At 34.1% G+C, this 15,156-nt stretch overlaps 1 protein-coding gene across 1 annotated transcript in view; it reads left to right on the forward strand.

Moving 5' to 3' along the window:
* Positions 1-334: 334 nt before the first annotated feature.
* LOC118746906 (collagen alpha-1(XVIII) chain) overlaps positions 335-15,156 on the forward strand; it is a gene marked incomplete at both ends in the record, with an annotated part of 818,664 nt that continues 803,842 nt past the window's right edge. The window contains 2 exon segments of the mRNA XM_036480887.1: positions 335-501; positions 3,918-4,456. Of these exon segments, the coding sequence (XP_036336780.1) occupies positions 335-501; positions 3,918-4,456 (706 nt within the window).

A 15,156-nucleotide genomic window follows, 5' to 3' on the forward strand; every position in this document is an offset into this window, starting at 1 on the left:
TTTTTTTTCTCGTACCTACTGGATGCATGTATCGTTTGTGGCAATCAATCTATGCTCGTTTGAGAGCATTTTATAACTGTGCATGTATAACCAAATGATTTAGTGTTACTACAGACAATTTCGTGCACACATTGCATATGTAAATGCATATAAATACATATGTATGTATGTTTATGTAAGTATGCAAAGTGCATACACTATATGTATGTATGTGCTCTTCCTTTATACACTCACATGCATTTGTAGTCGTTTTTATTGCCACTTTTATATCAATTTTTGCTAGTACAATTTATGACAATAACAAAATTTTATTTTCAATTCACCCTTTTTGCAGCTGCAACATTTACAAAAACAAAGCGCATAGTAGCATATACGATTGGCAAGCGACGTGTTACAGTATTGGCCGCAAAATGTTACCCATCATCATTGCGCTATTTCTTTGCATTGGACTACTGCCGGCAGCTTGGTGTATCGATGGTCTCCAAGGACAATCTATTAAGGGTAAGTTTTATGAATTGATTTCAATATGCTACTATACAATACTACATATACTGCATATACTACAATATGCAATAATTACGAGTTTAAAAGTAATAAAGTGCAAACCATTTTACGGTAAAAGATGATTTGGTTTATAATTCTCATTATCCACCCTATTTTCAATTGAATCGCCGGGATAGTTTTTTTCTACCCTATCTTCTACATATTTCCGTTTCTTCTCATTCTTAAAAAAAAAGTGCGAAAAAGGCTAATTTCACAGACTACTAGGATACGAACGTTGATCCGGATTAACGGCGCAGTTGGCCCGATCAAAATTGGGCCTTGACAAACGGCAGTAATGCGGTTTAAAGAGCCGCGAGGTCGTCGGTTCGACGGCCATGGCCAGTAGAAAATTTATTTATTTATTTATATTCATTCAGTTATGACTTAGGTATATATTTTTATGTTGTTTTTAGTTAGTTATTTTTGACGTTTTTAATTTAACTAAACTCTAAAAATTTTTATTAACTAATAAAAAAATTAATAATATTAAACAAAATAAAAGAAAAGAACGCGAAGTTAAATAAAGTAAAATAAAATGTACAAATAAAATGAAATAATACAAATAAAAACTGTTTTGATGATTGAAGCGAGGAGCGAACCTGCGTGCTATGGAATTGTAGTACGCAGCTCTCGCTTCTCATTATCTTTGCGTTTGACTTAGTGACGCGGTTACTGAAAGTTTCCTTCGTAAAATGGCAGACCCCGATCGAGCACTAATTTCTGCATTGGAGATTGGAGATGATTCTATTGATTTGCTCTTATGGTAGGGAAAGCAAAAGGCTCCTTAGAAATCCTCTTTAAAGTCAGCTTACGAAGAAGGAAGCACCTTCTGTGAACGGACCTGCGTTATAATACCGGGGAGTTAGGGTCAGAGATATAACTATTATAAGAGAAAAGAATAAAAGTCAATCAATAATCATTATATTAAGAAAAATATTTTTCGAGTCATCTATACTTATTATTCCAGGACTTATATTATAGAAGTAAATATTTTTAAGTCTTCAAAGACATTTATTATTAATGTTTTCGTAATAGATAATTATTATTGAGATAAATATTTTTAAGTCTTAAAATACTTTTATTTTAAGACTTATATTGTAAAAGTCTTTTCATAATAATTAGGAGTGCGAAAAAAAATTTCTAAGTCTTAAAAGGCGGGACTTGTTCAAGAGCATTTCAGGATTAGTTGGGGTCTAGTTCGGGACTAGTTGGGGAGTAGTTTGGGACCTGGGGCTTGGTTTGGGAACCGTTCGGGACTATATACACAATTTTATCGCACTCATAATTATTATCAGTAGACTTTTATAATATAAGTCTTTGAAGACTTCAAAATATTTATCTCGCTTATAATATTTATGAAAATACTTCTATTATGTAAGTCTTAAAATAATAGTTATAAATGATTTAAAAAAAAATGTCGTAATTGGTATCAAAAGACTTTTATAATTTTTACGTAAATTTGGAAGACTTTTTTAAAACTCCACCATGAAATAATTATTATTCTGGGTCTCGGGTAAGGGTTATTAGCCGTCGTAACCTTTTTGTTCTGAAGTATTTTTCATAGAATTCTTAATGCCAATACATTGTGATCGATTGGTTATACTAGAAAACTCGTCTGATTTGATCATCCACATTTTGTGCACTTCTTAATTTAACTGGTCTCCTTTGATAGGATTACGAAAGTATGAATTTTTTTAGTTACTATACACATAAAAAATTTGGCCTAAACATTAGGATATACGTTCGTAGTTTTAGATAAATTGTCTTAATTGAAAATATAACTTCTAAATGGTTTGGTTGGATAAGGTCAGGATTTAAAGATATTTTAGAAAGAAAAAAAATATGTTTGCTCACTTTTTGACTTGTTTCAGTTTGATCTTAAAATGACCACATTGTCGGCGTTGAAAATGTGACTAAATATAGTGCACGGATGGGCGTAATCAGGAAGAGGGTTAGAACTGCGGCAAGCCTAAATAGGAGTAAGTGATGTGAAAAGCGTAGCAGAAAAAGAAATTCCGTACTAGATATGTATTTTTTATGTATGTTAGCTGGTCATAATTTGCATTTTTAGTTAAAAAAAAAATAAAATAATTCACAGCCTTTAATCGTGTCGTGCAACTACTATTTAGCATCTCAAAAAAAAAAAGACGTGATAGAACCAAACTGACTCTGACTGAAAACTCTATCATCTACATTTTAATACTATTTCTTGGCCTTAGAAAATTTCAAAAGTTAAAAAATTGCATACGTACAAGCCAATCACGCTTTGACCTCTTCTATTTAAAAACAAAAAAAGTGTAGTATTTTTTAGCCAAAAAAGTGTTTGAAGGCCAGATAAATTTTAAAAGCTAGATACTTGAAAAAACCGGCCCTAAGACAATTTTTGGAGTTCAGATACTGCAATAAGTGCTCCTTATTATTTGGGAAAGAAAACCGAAGTAGATCGTGAGTAAAGCGGAGTAGCGTAGTAAATTTCTAACTTTCGTCAAAAAACGTAGCGAATCTACTACGATCGTAGTGAAGTTCTAACGCTGATCAGGAAATAATATATGAATAATTGAATGAAAAAAATAAGAATAAATTTTCATTCATCATCAAGAACTTTCAAATAACGAATAAACTTTCATTAATGATTCGAGTATTTAATTCCGAAAAATAATAATTTATTTTTATTTCCTATCCAGTCATTCTTTCTTGATCTTCTGTGCCTCCATAAGTAGATTTTGATTATATTTTTTAATTTTTCATTTACAAAAAATACACGATGGATCGTCTACCTTTCAATCGATGATCACTGCAAAAATGCTAAAGTGTAATTGCTTGCACCTTGGCCTAATATATTTAGCCTTTACTGTAGCAACAAATTCAAGCTTTCGCTACCAATAAAAAAAATGTTGCATGATTTTAGGCGCTTCATATTGTTAGTACGTACAAAGCGTATGTGTGTTATGGCAATCAATACATTTAACGAAATTAAAAAAAAAAAAACACATTAAAAAACTGCATAGCTTTGTAGTAAAAAATAAAAAAAAAAGATTTACACAAATAATTGTAACTGCAATTCCAAATTATACAAGCAATTCTTGCAATTCAACTTTTGCAGCTTTCAATGGAAATGTTAACTTTTTACGCCAAGTTTTTTGCAATAGATATCTACTAATTTTTTATTGCCTCCAACAGAGCGAACGCTGTCTATAACAATCAATTTGTTGGCGGTGAAATGTTAATTGCGTTTTTTTTTTGTTTGCCATTCGACGGTGAAATATTTGTGCATTTTAAAACATAAATATCTACATACATATTTTACAATGTGGAATTTTTATGATTTCAAGCAATTTTCCGAAAAAATTTTTTTTTTCTTCAACCATCCACAGATGCTTTCGGTGAATTCTCACTCACGGACATGATTAGCGTACATTCGCAAGGCATCGAATACGAGGAGGCCGATGATGGTTTCCCCTCCTACAAATTCTTTCCCACATCAGATGTGAAGACATCCTATCGCGTCTTATTGCCGGAGAAACTCTACGAATTTGCAATACTTGTCAAATTCTTACCCAACAGTCCCAAGGGCGGCTATTTATTTAGCGTGGTGAATCCTTTGGATACGGTGGTTCAATTGGGCTTACATCTATCGCCTGTCATTAAAAATATGTGGAACGTTTCGCTGCTCTACACGCAGTCAGATCAAAATAGCGTCAGTCGGAAATTGGTCAGCTATCAGTTGCCGTATAGGGGCAAGGAGTGGACAACACTTTCTTTTCAGGTACTCAGCGACAAGGTGCTCTTCTACTACGACTGTGAATTGAATGAAACCACATCGGTGGTGAGGGAACCGCAGGAATTGGTCTTCGATTCAGCATCAACTTTATATTTAGCACAAGCAGGTCTCATACTAACCGGGCACTTCGAGGTAAGTGATTTTGGATGCGATTTAATATTTTTTTATTGTTATTGTCATAGTTTATTTACGTATGTGCATAGCAGCCTTTTGGGAAAGTACACATGCGGGAAATGATTTCATAAATATTTTCAATTAAACAATATTCTTTTTTTGGTAAATTGTATTAAGGAATGTACGCAAACAATTTGGTATAAGCACTTAGCTTAATTACTGAATTGTTGATAAGAGATACATATGTAAGTACAAATGTATGAGCAACAAACGGTTGTTCATTAAAATTTTTATATTTGTATATTTGCTAAACGTGCGGTCACTTGGTAAGAAAAAGCTTTAAAGAAAGAAAATTATACTTGAAATGAATTAATATTCTAGTTATAAATCTATATATGGGAATTTCGTAAAAAATAATCTTAAAGTTAAAATTAAAAAAAAAAGAAATTGCGGGTTCCTAAATGAAATGATACTTATCCTTGAATCGATAAAAATAGAATGAATGGTTAATAAATTCAAATTTATGGCGTTCCATTTTCTACCGACAAATTTCATTGCCCGCCTCGCTCAACCAGCAAGAAGAGGGCAATCAAAAGAAAAAAAGTTTCTAGAAAAAAAACTTCTTTGGATATGAACGTAGAAACTTAGTTGCCGAAATTTACGACTAGTTATCGAGCTACACAAATTTATGGGATTATCGGAATTGGTCAAGTTAATGCTATCGAAATTTATTGAATTATCATTATTTATAGAGTGTACGAAATTTATCGAGTTATCGTAAAGCATCGAGTTCTTTCAACTTATCGATAGTTATTGATTTACTGAATTTTTCTCGATTTATCGAAATGATGTATTTGGAATTTTCAAGATAAATCGAATTGTCGAAATTTCAAGGTCTATCGAGTTATCACTGCTTATCGAAATTTATCGTGTTATCAGAGTGTAACGAGTTATCGAAATTTATAAATAGTTTTCGAAAAATATGGAGCGATCAATATTAACGGAGTTATCGAAATTTATAGAGGTATCCAAATTTTATTGAGCTATCGATTTATTTCGAGATACATACTTTTAGGGTTATCGAAATTTATTAAGCCTTTGAAACGCACAGTTATCGGAATTTACGAAAAAGTCAAGTTATCGGAAATCAGTGTTTTTGAAATTCATCGATATATATCAAATTCCCGATATTTATCGACAAAATTGAAGACTTTCAAAAACATAAAAAAAATTGTAGTCACGTTTTAGTTCTAAAGCAGGAGATTATCCCGTAAGTAATTTTGTACCTTATAAATTAAACGACGTTCTAGAGGAAACAGTATGTATGTAATAAAAAATAACACAAAGTATTAGCTATGAGAACAATTTAAAAAAGTGCAGCCTAATAATTATTTGCTTTAAGCAAAAACAGCTTTTCAAAATTGGAATCGCTTAGCTTGTTCCTTCGGGGAGCGTCCACTATTCCACTAAATGGAAGAAAAAACACTGTCATGGAGCAGAAGAAGGCAAAGGCGTGTTGAATTTCATAAACATTTGCCTTATGTTTCGATATTTGTTAAGAGAACTCAGAAATGTGTCCAGTTCGTTTTGTATGCCGTCTTTGTGTAGTATTTAGTGTTCAAGGACCTGATATGAAAGGTATTAAAAACAATTATTTCACTAGTGAATGCACTTACTATCAATTTCTCCGCAATCTAAGAATCTCATTTATGTGTTGTTTTTTTGGCGCTATTGTTTCTTCAATGACTGAGGGATATATTGAAGCACGCTCAACAAACATCTACTTCAATTTATCCAAAGTCAATTGCGGTGCCGGTGCCTAAAAACTTTCCAGGCAAAATGAAAAACGTGTCTGAAAAAAGTGAAGTGCTCGAATTTCGACAATGGGGCGATAATAGTTTATTTTAAAATACCATTATTTTATGCGATAAATTAATTTTCAGAAAGATAAATAACAGATCACTCTTCAATTTTTTTATTTTCGCATTTACTAGGTTGTAAATTTACACCTTTTGAAAATTAGGACAGTCAGCAAAAAATTCTCAAAAATCTACGTGAAGCTTTAGACATTTGAAATTTGCCCTCAACCCTACAAGACAGCTGAGTATCATATCAGTGTTAATATTATCATTATCGCTAATAACAAAAGTGCTTATTAAAGTCCTCATTTTCGTTTAAGCCATGGGCAAAAATTGATTACTTTCCCCTCAATGTTGTCATCAGAAAGTCCTCAGTACTAAATAATAGTCAAACTACTCAATTATGCCATGCTACAAAAACAAAAGTGTAAATGTGTTTGCTAATTTTCGTAAGATCAGAATTTTTAGGTAGGTATGTGTAACTTTGAGCGTCTTGTTGACTGCTGTCACAAGTTCTTATTTTAGTATTACGGTGAGGAACTTTTAAACTCCCACTTAAGCTTTTCACCACTCGTGCTTCCGCTATGAGCGAAGCTATTTGCTCCTAGCAACAACAGCGCCGAAAAACCCCAAAGCGGATATAAAAATGTATTTTTGTAATGCCTACAATTTTGCATTACAAAACTTAATGGGTGGTATGTCAATTGAGTAAAAGCGAGAAGAAGAAATAAGAGCTAAACAAAATCAGTGCTTTTCCTAGTATGCGACCTACTGAGGGTGAGTTTTAAATATACTTACATATATGTACTTACTTACGATTTACAATAAAACCACCACTTTTTACTTAAAAAAAAAAAACGGCTTGGGGGTTGCTACCGCTAGATGACGCTAAAAACACTAGGCACTGTAGTAGAGAATTTGAGTGAAATCACTATAACGAGTTTAAGGGAAAGTATTTGTTATGAAGCGCCAGTGAGAACCAGTGTTACCAGCACTTTTTCAGAGAAAAGTCTAAATGGACTAACAAATAAATCTAAAAAGGCTAAATCATAATTTTAGTTATGGCTAAGAAAAATAGCTAAATTAATAAATAAAGTATTAGTGTTTAAGATAAAAACAATGCATTTTTGCAAAGGCACAATTTATTTTGTACTTAGGTCACTGAATCTAGGCTGCTTAAGACAAAGTTTTGATTCCACCTTATTGTCGAGCAGTTTAACAGACATTGGACTGCTTCCTTAATGCTCAACACCTCCGTAAAGCTTCGACTCATCCTTGTAGAAATTCACCGGTTTCGTCCTGCAACCACTGCCACCCGTTGGCTCATTCCTAAAGGTGATGTGAGTGTCGAAAGGGCTCAAAAACCAGTCTACCCACGCAGATTTCGGATAAGGTGGAACGCTTAGAAACCTTGCTTTGTGTTTGCTGACGAGGGAAAATACAAACATGTGAGATGTGTTTGTAATAAATCTAGCCGGAAAATATCAAAAATGGCAACACTGGTTACATGCTTACTCTCTTTCACACTGCAACAATACGACCTCAGACACTCTTTTGTGTGTTGCGCAAACTGCATTGCGCTGAATTGCGCGCTGAATGAGTGAGTGTAATTAGTAAATTCCTTTACAGCTGATGGTCATTCTGTTTGCCTTTCACAATTTGCGATACATTCGCAGGATATGCGCTCAACTGATGAATCTCAGCACATTCAATTTTTTTTTGTTTGTTAGCTGAGCGAGAAATCAAATATGGCGCTCTTAGTGCTTGCGGCTTTTAGCCAACTATGCTGTTTGGTTTGAGCCAACTTCGCACATTGTTCGTCCTTTGTGTGTGTGCATGCTCTCGCCGCGTGCGTAGTTCGGCCGATAAGGAGCGTTTTCGGCTGCCGAGCGCGTGCTGTAACAACACGATGACCTCTTTCTTTTTTCCCCTTTTACTTCGCAAGTTGCAAGCAATTGTTTCGTATATTCTTTGGTAAGCTCACAGGCTCGCTGTTGCTGCTCGGCTTATTTGACATGCTGAGTATTGTGCTGAGTGTTTCTTGCTGCTGCTGCTGCTGCTGATTGTCATTGCTGAAGTGAGCTATGATTGCAATTGCTATATGCTCGTATGTGTGTGCGCGTGTTTGTGTATATCTGTTGGCGAGTTTTTCTAAAAAGTTATGTTCTTCAAGTGCGTTTACCTCAGTCGTGTTAGGTGCTGCAACCGGTTAAGATGTGCTAAACGGAATGACTAGCGTCGTTTAAGTGTTAAAGTGTTCGTCGAGTGTTGCGCTGAGTTGCGTTTGCTTTGCGAATCACTACGAAACGGGTCTATATATCTACTCATTGGTTGGCTATTGTGCTACAGATTTTTTTTTTGTGTGCTTTTCGCGTGCGTATGTGTAATACTTATTACATGCAGAGCATTGAAGTGGCGATGGCGAAGGCAATGGTGCTTTAACAGCTCTGTGTGTGTATATGTACGAAGTATTTCGGGCGATTTTTTTTGCTTTTCGAGTGGCGCAAAGATGTGTTTGGCACTAAGCAAAAAAGCACAGCATAGCACTTGCCGATGCTGTTGAAGTGTCTTGGTTGGGCTCATACATAAGTGTGGCTAAAAGTGTATGTGGAAATTTTGTAATTATGATTGTTGCCTTGAATCGCGAACGAGAGTGAAAAAATACCTATACATATGCATCGCAGTGTAGATGAAAGATGAAGGCAAGCAATCTGTTAGGCCTACTATTGTTGCCTAGAATTTGTGGCAGACACATACATATGTGTTGTTGTTGCTTAAGTATTTAAGTGGATTTTTATTGACTACGCTCGCACGCTAACATACACACACACACACACATACATATCTTCCACTTTATACACATGTAGTATGTCCACTTGAGCTCTAACGCGCACGCACACCTACACAGACAATCCTACCTATAAAAATAAGCCGCGCGCGTATGGATATTGAATGCCTGCAAGCCACACAGAGATTCATATGCACCTACGAAAATAAACCAAAGAAAGCTAAAAGAAGAAGAAAGTCGAAAAAATCGTAAGCGAAAGATTTTCCGGAAAAAGTTTTAAATTTACGCGAAAAGTTACGCGTTGCAGCATTTAAGCATAAACGTTCGAGAAAATCGGTCGATTAAGTATACGCGTCGTCGCACAACGGTACATATGTATGTAAGTACAATTGCCTTCAATTGAGTTCGCCTAATGAAGTAAAATTTGCAAAGAAGTTAAAGTAAACGAAAAAAAAGGCGAATCGTTTCGAGCGCATGCAGCGTCGCGAATGTCTGCAATTAAGTAATCGAAATGAATTTAAAAATCATTGCGCTGGAAAATTAACGACAGCACAGACAAATTGGCTGCCTGCCACCTGATTGACTGGCTGAAAGCTAGCACACCTGTATACAATTAGTCGTCGGTTGTACGTTTATAAGTGACTGCGCGTCTGTGTGTGTTGACGCAAAAGTCAAATGAGTCAAATATTTGTGGAATTAGTGGCGCAATTAATGCTAAAAAAAAAAATTATAGACCCAAAGCAATGCCAGCGCTAACAAGCACTTGAAATGCACGTGCCGCCTCGCCTCTTTAAATGAGCGCAGTAAGCGCAGACAGCAAAGTTCATGGCGTACATACTTATTTAGCAACAAGAGACAAGCGTTAATTATTTAAAAAAAAATAAATAAATAAAAATAAACTTGCAAACATAAAAATCAATGTAATTCAATTCGAGTATTAAAAATCAATTAAGCATTAAAACGTAAACAAAAAAGCAACAACAACAATAAATAAGTAGCACAACAATATGTACGATATGAAAAATGCATGTTGAATTATGCATTCAAGTGGCAAAGGTGCAACCAATAGCGGCGGCGGCGGCAGCGGTAGTAGCTGAGTGGCAGCAGCAGCAGCAGCCGTGTCGAGCAACAGACAACGCTGCCACACACGCACACGCACATGCATAAATAAAATGCGGCATATGTGAGCGTAAATTGTAAGTAAGCGCCAGTCAAGCATTAGTGTAAACACGGCAATGCTGCCAATAAAGAACAACAACAACAACAACAACAACGGGAAAATATAAATATGTAAAGTGAAAAATAATAAAGTTGCAGAGTTGAAAGTAGTAGAGCAAAAAATGGAGAAACGGAAAAAAGGTTAAAAAAAGACAAGCAAATACGTGTCGTAGTAAATTTTATCATATTCTCTGCTTTACGCTGGCTTAAGCTTACCAAAAGCCGAACCCAGCAGCGGTAGAAGCTGCCCAACGCAAAGCCGCTTGCATGCCACTGCCCACTCCACTCTTACTAAATACAACAAATTTATAAATGTTTGCACACTTATGCATATACGTACATATATTGTAGTTGTTGTACAAAATTGTATACATTATTCGTGCGCGCAAATATTTGCAAATGCACATCTACATATGTAAGTATGTATGTGGATATGCGACTAAAGCGAGTGACTTGTGCATTGGCATGCAAATGTGTGCGACCAGGCGTATGAGTAACAAACCAAGCGCACGACAATGGAGTGCCACCAGACAAGGCGGGCAGGCAGGCAGACGACGGTCAAGCCGCCAGCCGGTCAGCTACATAGCTGTAGCGTGAAAGTGTTGAGTAAAAATGTGGCATGCGTGCGGCTGGCGTGCTGGACGCTAATTAAGCACACAAACAAATATATTAAAAAATAATATTTACATACATACATACATGTATTATGTAAGAAAGAAGTGGTTTAAATTGTACAAGAAATAATAAGAGAAAAACAAATGTTTTGTGTAAAGTCAGTGTTAAGAAGTATGCAAAATGCATGCTAGTAGTTGGCGGCATTGTTTTGAGATTTTTTTTTTGTTTTTTTGAGTACTCGTTTTTTGTTTGTTTTACATTCACTCGCATGCTATTATGCGCCTAGAAGTATGCAATCATCACTAAGCGGTGTATTTAAAGTATGCGTCTGAAATTATAACACGCGACGAGCAGCATAGTGATGTATAGTTTGCTTAGTTTTTTTTTGAGCTTTTTGTAAGTTAATTTGCGGTTTTTAATGAGTAGTGTTCTAATACGGAAACAGCTGTACATGTGTACATTGCGAATAATTTGTATGTGTGCATACATAATTAGTAGCTTAAATAAATTGCCATAGTTTCCGTGTTGTTTAACGGAATTCTATTCTTGCGTTTGATGTACGCTTTCTCTGCTTGCGGTTAGTGTTAGTGATGCCCATGTGAGGCATACGTTTTTTTTTACTTTGGAAGTACCGCTAATCCCGAGTGATATTGTTTTTACTAAGCACTAAGAAATCTTAAGCAAAAAGATCAGGCTTAAAGTGGTATTGAGTAGGTGACAAAAAAGTTTTGAGATACATATTTGTAATTTTTTTCCGTTATTTAAAAGTGAAAAATTAAAGTATTAGAGAACAAACAATTTTGTAGAGGCTTAGAAAGTAAATAAAATTTTTATTTATTTAGAAAATTTTTTTTTGCTAAAATTCGTCTCATCGGGTTTAAAGATATTCCTCGCCATCATTTATACAATTTTAAAAATAAAAATAAATATAAATAAAAAAGTACTGAAATATGTAGCTTCCAAGCATTTCGTTTAGAAATATCTTAACGAAAGTATGAAATATATTTTCTAATTTAAAACAAAGGAAATTCACTGTCCCAAGCTTTGTTCTGTGGTAATTCAATAACATATTCAATTCAAATATTCTTCAATAGGTGGCATTCCACGTTTAGATATTTCAGTTTGAAAGTTATTGCAGTCCTCTTTTATTTGCAACCTAGTTTGTTTAATTTGGATAAGCCGTTTATTTACATATTATTAGTAGAGGACTTTTATTTAGGTTTCAAAAAATATTTGGCCAACTTTAACTGTTATTACTAGACTAAAAAATAACTGTCCGGTTTGACCGAGTATTTTATTTCAAATAAAATAAAAGTCCAAAAATAACTTTTTTTAACGACTTTTATTATAAAAGCTATAAAAGTGCAGGTCCCTGATTTTTAAGCATAATGAGTTTAATGAGTTGTGTGAGAGCTCGCCTTTGCTTGCTGAGATACTATTTACTGTTCTTTGTTGTTTTTCCTCCATTCGTCGAAGACTGTTGCCTAACAAATGATTTTGTACCACTGTATACGTTCTTCTAGCGCTACATGGCTCGTTATTACGAAGAAACAAGCGACTATTTTTTTTTTTGCGAAATGCTCCTTGTGAGAACCGTTTTTATTGATTTTTTCTTATTTTGAAAGATTTTTCCAAGCTACGCCACTTATAACGCCTAAATCTCAAAAAAAAAAAAAAATTTAGCATTCATTACATCCTGTTTTTAGGCAAAACAATAAAAATAAAAAATAAAAAATTTTACTTTTCAAGGTGATTTTGAATGTCACATTGAATATAAAATTATATTGACCTTAAAAATAACCTTCATAAGTGAACCTTTTGATTTTTTGTCTTTTTTTACCTAAAAACATAAGGTAATGAATTCATAAAAAAAAAATTAAATGCATTTTTCTGTTCCTGCGACCACGTAAATAGATTTCTTGAGATTGGATTTTTTTTCGCTATCTGCTCTCGTTCTCGAGGTGTTAGAATTTGTCGTTAAAAAAGTTCAATTTCCATACTGTGTGGCGCACAAGAGATTGCGCTCCCTTGCCGAAAATGCATTTTCGAATGTGAAAAGGGTTGCTTTACTGATTATTTTTTCGATTAATGTGGGATTATACATACTTATTTTTTAAAAATTCCAAGTCGAGTATACGACTGGGTGTACAGATGGGCATTCTTGAATGAAAGGTACATGTTGGGCCTTATTCATAAAAAGTGAGCTTAAGTGCAGACTACAATTTTGCCCTGATGGGGTGAGCTCAAACTCAAAAATTTGTAGTGAAAACCTAGTCGGAGCCTAAGCTCACGTTTTATGCTTTAGAGCCATTGTGTTTAATACATGAGAGGTGAACTTTAGCTCTGACTCGATTTTAAACTATATTTTATAAAAAAAGAAATGGATTGTTTATATCACATAATTGGCCAGAAAATTTAAAAAACTACCAGAAATATTTCTAACAGTTTTGCAAAAGTTTCAATATTTTCAGACATTTATATATGAATTTGAAAGAATACTCCTAGTAATTGATAAATGATAGAAATTTATGTTTTTGCTGAAATGAAAGCAAAAATAAAAATTACAAAATGTTCGCATTAGGGATTGAACCTGGGTCCTACCTGATGGTGTGACACCGTGAACTTGATAAGAAATGCAATGAGAGAATCTAATGAATGATAAAATCGGTTCTTCTCCTCTAGAAGCTAAGCCAGATTTGTATTGCCGTCCTACGTGATTATTACTCCAAGAACCATAAATAATTTTTTAAATATATCAAAATTCCAGCATAGTGTGAGTTATCTACCGATAATTATAATATTATGATCCAAAAACTGAGTGCCAGTGTGCTTTCCGCGATGTAGAAAGTCAAAATTTTTTTAATAGAATTCTCTCTAGCATAGGGTAGCTAACTTTTTTCGTACGAAAACTTTTTCTGATTTCAAGGCAGTCGAATCAGAAACTTTTGTAAAAAATAATGATTTTTTAATTAATTTTCTGTATGTTTTTTTATTGTGACTAAACCACTTTTGTGATTTATGAGTGTAAAGACAAAAAAGTTTTGTTGGTGTCTCCTTTATAAATATCTTCTTGATATAAAACCGATAGGATGACAAGTACATACATCACACAATGTGTCGCAACCGATATCTCAGAAACTAGGTCTGACCCAGGAAAACAAATATTCCAACTCAGGATAAAGTTCTACATAAGAAAAGTTTTATTTCCTTTTTGGTGGTTAAAGTTGATCAAAAATTGTTGAGTACCCAGTGTAATTTTAAGGTTTTCCAAACAACCAATATTTCTTCAAGCAAAGTAAATATGTTCTAAGAATTTTCTACGCCATTAAAATTGTATGAAATACCGAAATCTGTGCTAGGAGCTTCTTCATATAAAATCTCTTATTTGTTATGTTACCATGTCTTTTTCATGTCTTTTGCCTTGATCCCGAATGCGCTTGAGCATCACTACTAAACGCATAAATATTCGCATAGCAGACATAGCATGTCACTCACATTAAAAATTATTATTATTTATGCGCGTTCAAGCTAAAGTGTTGTTGTTATTAATGCAAAGGCCAAAACGAAGGATGTTATTCTTAATTAACACTAATTGGTATAGTGATGTGCCTTTGCACGCACACTCATTACATATATATGTATGTATGTATGTATGTACGCTTACATAGCAGTTTGCGTGAGTTTTATAAAGCAAACTAATTAAATTTAAATAAAAAATGCAAAGTATATCAGTACATACATATAAGATAAATATCATTTTCGTATAAACAACTCAAATGTACACAAACAAATATGTAATATCAAAGGATCAAAACCAAAGCGTGACACATCTCTCAATCAACCGCAATTGCTAAAGTCATACAAATAACAACACAAACACACATATGCAAGTACCCAGCAAAAAATCGGTAATCGCTTTTAGTGGTAACGTGTCCTAGAAGGCATAGCATTATAATGCCTTCGAATTTTTTCGCTTCTTTTAGGCATTGCCGGTAATGCAAAGTAGAATGTCCTACAATATTTCTTTTTTAATTCGCTTCTTTGCTTCATTTCGGGGAATGCAAAGTAGAATGCTGCATCGTAGTCAGCTGAAAAATGGAATGAATATCCAAAAATTCTTTTTCTACCGTTACTTTCTGTGGAAATTTGTCTCGCATAAAAATCATGTTTTGCTTTGTTCAATTTGCAGCGAAGTTGAAGTCAGTCAATGAAGTGACGTACAAGAGTGAGGAAGTACA

This window comes from Rhagoletis pomonella, unplaced genomic scaffold, assembly GCF_013731165.1.
Source record: "Rhagoletis pomonella isolate Grant_MI unplaced genomic scaffold, Rhpom_1.0 Rhpom_scaffold_00011, whole genome shotgun sequence".
Classification (NCBI taxonomy): domain Eukaryota; kingdom Metazoa; phylum Arthropoda; class Insecta; order Diptera; family Tephritidae; genus Rhagoletis; species Rhagoletis pomonella.